Raw genomic sequence first — 7,313 nt, 5'->3', positions numbered from 1 at the left:
CCCTATCGCGACCTCGAGTTTCGACACTTTCACGGAGTGAGAATCCTTGACCGCCGTCAGCATGGCCTCGGTTTCAGACCATCTACCCTGCAGCTCCAAAAACTCCTCGGCAAGACGACTGGTCTCAGAACCGCACTCGCTGATCATCCCATCGATCAACGACATGAACTGCGAAACGAGAAGAAAGTTAGGGATTTTTTGTCTTTTAAAAGTATATAACAATCAAAAGATTAAGCGAGCGACAACCCTTTCCGCGAAGCCCCGACGATATGTTTGGGCCTCCTTGCTGCAAATATTCCCCGTCACCACCCTTGGTAAACTTCCTCTTCCGGCTCTTAGGCTGAGCAACCAGAACAACACTAGGAGCGCGCAGCGCTAGAACGATCTCTTTCCTGGCCGGAGGAGGAGGCATAGAGTCAGCAGCCCTCTCCTTATCCTCGATGAGAATCGGAGTCGTGGACGATCCGGCAGGTAGAGCCAAAGAATCCGGAGCACCCGAGCCTGCGAGAGTTCCCGCGTCTCGCAGAGTTACGACCTCGGTCCCGTGACCCGGAGCAATGGCCAATGCAAAAGAGGATGGGAACTCAGCGCCAGCTCAAACCTGTTCCTTCTCGGCTTGGCGACGAACTAGTCTCTCTCGAAAGGAGAGATGGCCAGCAACGCAAGCCAGCGCTTCGACCGGAGAAGTCGGAATCAGAACCGGAGAAGTGGCCTCGCCCATCTAAACATCGGAACTTCTCTTGTCACCGTGGGAAGAAGACATGTTGAAGGCAAAAGATTTGGAGCTAGAGAGGTTTTGGAGGTTTGAAGAAGGGAAGGTGTGAAGCAAATGAATGACAAGAGCTCACTACTTATAGAAGTATGGGCTCGGAATTTTATATTTTTAATATATACTTTCTCAAGAATTTTCTTTCGTGGAGTTTAAAGTAAACTTCGTCCAATACGCCTAAGTTTCCCAAAATCGTCAAACCGCGCGCTAGAGTCTTGACTCTAACGAGCTAGGGGGCTAACTGTTGGGGTCAAAAACGGTTACGACGAAGTTAACATTCAAAACGTCCGAAGAAGAAAATGAGGACTTTCTTCGACAAATACTTTTTCGAAATAGATTCTTTCTTACGAAAAGCTTTGCGGAGGAAACACGATACACCGGACAAGAGATCGAAAAAGGTCGCCACGGAACGACCGAATGCGTGTTCCGCTCGGTCGCTACATAGCGACCGAGCGTCCGTTCTCGGTCGCTACATAGCGACCGAGCTCAAGCCAAGCTCGGTCGCTACGTAGCGACCGAGCGTCCGTCCCGCTCGGTCGCTACGTACCGAGCAACCAAGCGTCCGTTCCGCTCGGTTGCTACGTAGCGACCGAGCTCTTCCGAAACGTCTATACGACATTTGTCCATGCATTCTCGTCTACCCTTCGATGCTATCTCCCGAAGACCGTAGCGAACCCATTTCATGTTTCCCGCCATTCTAAGTCATCAATCAAACTTTACCGTAAAACCCGTAGAAATTTCGTTCTTTATCGAAAGAAGCCGTAATAAACGCTTCAAGTCAGAAGACGGCCCAAAGGGACCTAAGACATGACTCGAGGCCAACCTTACGATTTCTTAACCAACAGCCCGTGAGCCGCATGGCGGTTTACGCTTGGTTCACATGGAAAGAGTAATGTCAAAATACAAAATTTTGAAGATAATTACGAAGATCGGAAAAAATGGAATATCTCCATTTTTATGCTATGGCGGCTTAAGGGCAGAAGGGAAAAGGCGTAAACCGACCTTGGAGCCTGTATATAAGGAGTCCTAGGCGAGAGGCATGGAAAAGACTTTTTCACATCAAACTTAGCACTTAGAGAAATTAGGCAACTTTCCGTTTTTGTTATTTCGAGCTGCGACTCAATTAAGTTTAGCCGTCTTAGGGTTTTTAGAACTAGGAATCTCGCCGACAGCTCTCGAGCCCAGGCTTATACCTTGTTGTAAACGCTCATACGCAAATTCGGAATAAGACTTCTCTTTGCTCTCTTTTTACGATTTCTTATACTTTTTCGTTGTTATCTCGTGTTCTGATTGATTGGTGTGTGGTATTAACAGATTTCCGGGACCTCTGGGAAACTAGGGTTTTCCTGGTTTCCTAATTTAAACGGAAATCGACAGTGCGAATTTAGGTTCCCACACATTCAGGGAAAATATAAAAGAACACTACTGACCGCAACAACTCAAGATGGGAATTTCCAGATATTTCCTATTGCTTTTGCAGTTGTTGATACCAAAAATGATGATTCTTGGGGATGGTTCTTTCAACAACTAAGCAAGGCAATTCCCGATGACGAATAACTTGCAATAATTTCTGATAAGCATAAAGCTATAGGTAATGCTATTGGAAAAGTGTATCCTAAGTCTAGTCGCGGAATTTGCACGTACCATCTTTTCAAAAATATATTGCTACGGTTCCAAGGTCGTGATGCATTTAGATTGGTTAAAAAAGCTGCAAGTGCTTTTACATTGGCTGATTTTAATACAACATTTGAAGAGATCCAAGCGATGAATCCAGGATTACATAAATATTTGGAAACTGCTGGTATACAAAATTGGGCTCGTGTGCATTTTCCTGGGGATAGATACAACTTATTGACGACAAACATTGATGAGTTCATCAGCAAAGTCATCTCAAGCTCAAGAACTTTGCCCATTGTAAAACTCTTGGATGTGTTACGGTTAATGATGACAAGATGGTTTACAAGTAGGAGGACAGCTGCAGGAACAACGAAGACAACCTTGACTTGTGCATTGGAGATACTTTTGGAGGTAAAAATAACACATTTTCTCTTTTAGTTAGTTACTTGTTTTAAAGTCATTTATAACACTGTTTTTTTCTTAGAAACGTGTACCAAATGCCAAGATGCTTACAGTTCAATCAATCGATTTGCATCATTCACAAGTTACAACTGGTTCGTCTCTGCATATCGTTAATTTAGCAGGAAGACAATGTACTTTTCGTCGTTTTGATAAGGAGAAGTTACCATGTGTTCATGCCATCGCGGCGGAAGAAGCACGTAAGCAAAGCAGCATATCACTTTGTCACCCTTATTATCACAGCTCATACTTGTGGAACGCTTATTCCACTTCCATAATGCCAAGAGATGCTGCATCACCAGTTCCAGAAAATATCGAAACAAAGATTTGCTTGCCTCCGGTTATACATACACAACCTGAAAGACCCAAAAATTCAAGGATGAAGTCGGCTTTGGAGAATGCCACTGAGAAAAAACGACCTAGAAAACAACATTTATGTTCAAAGTGTCATCAATCTGGACATAACAGTAAGACCTGCAAGGTTCAGGTTTAGCTTATGGTTAGTCATTTTCTATGCTTTCTAAATTCTTAGTAGAACACAAAGTTTGCTTTTGGTTTTTCTGATTATGAACAAATTTTGTCGAAATTACAGGGTGTTGTGTTGTACCCAGGTGGCTGAGCTTTCTCCTGTTCTTTCGTGTTCTGTGTGTTGAGAGTTACCTTATTTCATTTCTTTTGTATTTGTAATTTTGTTTTCTTTGAACCAGCCATGATGCAAACTCATTATCTTATATTATTTTAACTAAACTTGTTTTCTGATCGGCAGTTTGATCCTTGTAAAAACTGTATGTGCTAGCAGCAATGTCAAGCTATTAAACATGGTAACATGAAGCCACTTAACGTAAATAAAGAAATAAAGTTGAAAAATTGTAGGAAATTAAACTAAATAAAAACTGCAAACTGTAGCTGTAAAACAAAGTTGAAACACTAACAATCAGTAATCGGAGGTTCTCCAACGGCATCATAAATCTCAGCAGCACGCTTCCGTCGAACGTATTGAATGATCTCATCACTTAACCCTTCAAATGTACAACCAAGCGCCAAACACTCAATGAACTTTATGGTATAGACACCACAGTCTCCAGGGTTGTCATTACGTGGAACGCTTTTCAACCTTTGTACAGTGAACTGTCTACCACTCTTCGTCCGAACAGCAGTAGGGACCATAGCATTCATGATTGCTGGAATCATCTTCGCAAACGGCCTACAGTTGTTCCGCATTTCATTATCATCTATCACAGTCAGAATGCTGTTATAAACAGTGACTGTCGTGTTCTTCAAGTCTATGTCCAAAGCAACCCAGTGATCTTTGTGTACAAAATGACATGTGTAAAGATGGTCAATATCGTGAAACCACTTTTTGTTCGTGACTCGATCAGCTGGATACGTACCGTTGAAGATTCTCTTATATGTATCTGTCACTTTCCAGGTTTCTGGGTTGAACTGTTTGAAATCTTCAACAATTTTGATGACGACCCACTGATCCAAAAATGCAAGGCACTAAGAATGGTATGGTGAAGGATCAGAAAGTGATCTCATATAGAACATCTTCATGGCAGACCACATATGCTGGAAAAAAAACAGAAAGTGAAACATATGTTAGCAAGCACACTCACACAACAAGCACACACAGTAAATGGATACTAAACGAATCCTAACTAGAGAGTAAGGGAAAGAGGAGTTACCATGTTAGTCAACCAGCCATAATTATGAGAAGACCACTGATTTCTTAGAGTTATAATCACTCTATAGAATTCAGTACTAAAAGTGAAGCTTTTGTCCAAATCATTCCTGACAAAATACATGAATTAGAACACGTAATACATAAGACAATTTTAATTATAATATAAGAAAACTAGGAATGCATACTCTTTATCCAGTAGAAAATTCAGTAACTTCCTCATTTTCTCATCATCAAGAGCAGAAAACAGATCATATGCTCAGACGGACGGTGTTACACTTGTGATGATGCGCTTCACGGTAGAATTTCCTACGAACGGAAATAGCTGCGACAATGCTAGCTTTGTTTGGAGCTTGTGCTGAGGTGAGGAAGGTGTAGGAGATGTAGACTTGTTCAACTTTCTAGCAAAGTCTGCAAAGGCATCTAAACGATCACCGAGTTCTTTGGACTTCTCACGCTGCACTGGATCAGACCACGTGTCTTCCCCTGATGCATTGTCAAGTAAGTGTGGCACTTTAATTTTGTTTTTCAACTTCTTCTCAGCCATTTTTTTCCCACTTTTTTTGCTTGCATTCCTCGGTTTCTTGACAACACGTTGAGTGGGTAATCCCTCATGCGATGTGGAATTAATCTCCACCATCCAAGACTACCAAACAAAATATTAAAGTGAAAAACCAGAGAAACAATCAAATGAAACTGAAGTGACATATTCTTAATGGACAAAGATAAAACTTACCATTTCCTTGCTATTCACTTCAGCATTTTCATTAGCAATGGAATTTGCATATTCTTTTCTATCATTAGCACAATCTTTTTCTTTCATCTTTTGAAGCTCCTTCTCCATTGTTGCCAGCTTCTCGTTCATTGGAGTAAGAATAGCACAAACCTTATCTTCGATCAATGTATCCATTTTATCAAGTTTTCCTGACAATGTCTCCGACAAAGTGTAAAGCTGTCTCACAGGAATGTCTTCCTTCTACATTAAATTAAAAAAAAAAGTTCCTTAAAATAAAATTATACAGTGAGCCGTATTGCATTTTACTAAAAACAAATGAGTAGAAGTATTATAATTCACCTTTGAACCATTACTCTCAACACCTGTTGCAGGGCGCTTTATATTGGTCGTAGCTGGCGGTTCTTCAGTTACATCCCAAAATCCATGAATTACACAATCATGACTGATGTCATGCACCAATTCGTTTACATCAGGATCATCCATTTCATCACTCCACTTTGGCGTAAACAATCCGTCTGGCCGTGTAAAAAAATGCCTAACGCGCACCTATAAAAAAAAACGACATTAGTTATTCAAGTCATTAATTAAAATGACTAACATAAAAACATAAATAAAGAAAACAAGCTTCATGATGTTTTTTCTCTTCTCTAATGAAGTCCTCAAACTTGAAGCGTCGGGAGCCACTCCATGAAAGAAGAGGCACATTTTCACCAACAATTTTGTTTCCGTAAAGCTCTCCTAGGCCAGTAACCGACTCATATGCCCATATTTGCAAGATAAAAATGAACCCTTCAATGGTATAAGATTCCTTTGTGGTGTAGTCGGCACACTTTACGGAATGTACCAAACTTTGACAAGCTACACGACCCCACGAATATCTCTGGAAAGCTGAAAAATCAAGAACTCTCTTCGCACTGCAATGGAATTCGACGGGTGGGAGCTATTCCATAGACGGAAAGATGAAGAACACAAAGCAATCCAACCATTGTCCTCTTCTCAACACTCCAATCTTTGCATCTTTCCAAAACAGACCGCAGCTCAACCAGATTAGGACCAACAGCTGTGGAAACCCCCATTTCTGTCCAAAACTCCCTATGATCAACATCAAAATTCTCCTCATTTTGAAAAAGATCACAATTCATCCTAGTGATCACTCCAAATTCTTCTATCAAAGAGAGACGGATGGGAAGACAGTCAATCAACGACCACAACTCATAATTCTTCTTAACTCACAGCTGGTGCATTAATAGGTGATGGACAACCTTAGCACACCATATGAATCTGCGCTCATAAAACCGAGGAAATACACCAACTGCAGAATTCTTTACTGCATCCCATGCATCAATTCCCAGTCCAACTTTAACAATCTGAAATTTTGACAAATAGCTATAATAGCACATACTTTTCTGTTGACTAGGAGCTTTGTTTTTTTTATAGAGTAGATGTGGATAGTTTTTCTTGCAGCTAGGAGATGCCATATCTATCAAAGAAAAAAAACAATTAGCATGAAACCAAGAATATTAGTCTTACAAACTCTAGTATAATCATAGAACAAACCAGAAATCAGTTTGTAATTTTGGTGGAGAATACGAAGGATCTCACGGGTGCAGCAACGGAGGTTCGAGAGCGGATTAAACAAGAAACGAAATCGAGCCTTGTCGGAGTAGGGTCGATTAAGTTGCGGGTGAATCGAAACTCCCCTCCACGACGAACTCGATCTTAGCCGGCAACGCGAATCAATTAGCAACTGGCAGGAACCCTAGATTTTTGGTTTTGGGGATTTTTCTTCTTCGTCGACACACGACTAAAGAAGAAATAAAATTATTTTTTTAACCTAATTAATGTTATGAACCAGATTGTGAATGGCTCATAACCAAGAGATTATGATTTGTAATCTTTCCATTTATCTATGACGGTGTAATCTCCTATATAAGGAACCTCTATGTTATGAATAAATATAGATTTTTCCATTACTTTTACAACACGTTATCAGCACGAAACTATAAATCCCTAAGCTAATACCCAAATCGAAAAACCCTAAAACCCTAACC

General features: G+C 40.8%; 1 protein-coding gene across 1 annotated transcript; it reads right to left on the bottom strand.

The window, feature by feature from the left end:
- Window positions 1-3,772: 3,772 nt before the first annotated feature.
- Window positions 3,773-6,338, bottom strand: LOC106338185. Its single transcript, XM_013777220.1, has 5 exons — window positions 6,246-6,338; window positions 5,602-5,808; window positions 5,263-5,502; window positions 4,804-5,172; window positions 3,773-4,324 (listed from the first exon to the last, which is right to left on the bottom strand). The coding sequence occupies exons 1-5, from the start codon at window positions 6,336-6,338 to the stop codon at window positions 3,773-3,775; spliced, it is 1,461 nt and encodes a 486-aa protein (XP_013632674.1).
- Between the last annotated feature and the right edge of the window lie 975 nt (window positions 6,339-7,313).

The sequence above is a fragment of the Brassica oleracea genome, chromosome C4 (genome assembly GCF_000695525.1).
Source record: "Brassica oleracea var. oleracea cultivar TO1000 chromosome C4, BOL, whole genome shotgun sequence".
In the NCBI taxonomy this organism is placed as follows: domain Eukaryota; kingdom Viridiplantae; phylum Streptophyta; class Magnoliopsida; order Brassicales; family Brassicaceae; genus Brassica; species Brassica oleracea.
The sequence above is the reverse complement of the archived record's forward strand: the minus strand, read 5'-3'. Positions and strand labels throughout refer to the sequence as shown.

What these genes read in the sequence shown, in the direction of transcription:
- LOC106338185 (XM_013777220.1), bottom strand. Translation starts at nt 6,338, where the DNA reads ATGGGGGTTTCCACAGCTGTTGGTCCTAATCTGGTTGAGCTGCGGTCT. An exon ending in TTGAGAGTAATGGTTCAAAG is followed by an intron (nt 5,503 to 5,601) that starts GTGAATTATAAT and finishes AATTTAATGTAG; the next exon opens with AAGGAAGACATTCCTGTGAG. An exon ending in TGAAGCGCATCATCACAAGT is followed by an intron (nt 4,325 to 4,803) that starts GTAACACCGTCC and finishes TTTTTGGATCAG; the next exon opens with TGGGTCGTCATCAAAATTGT.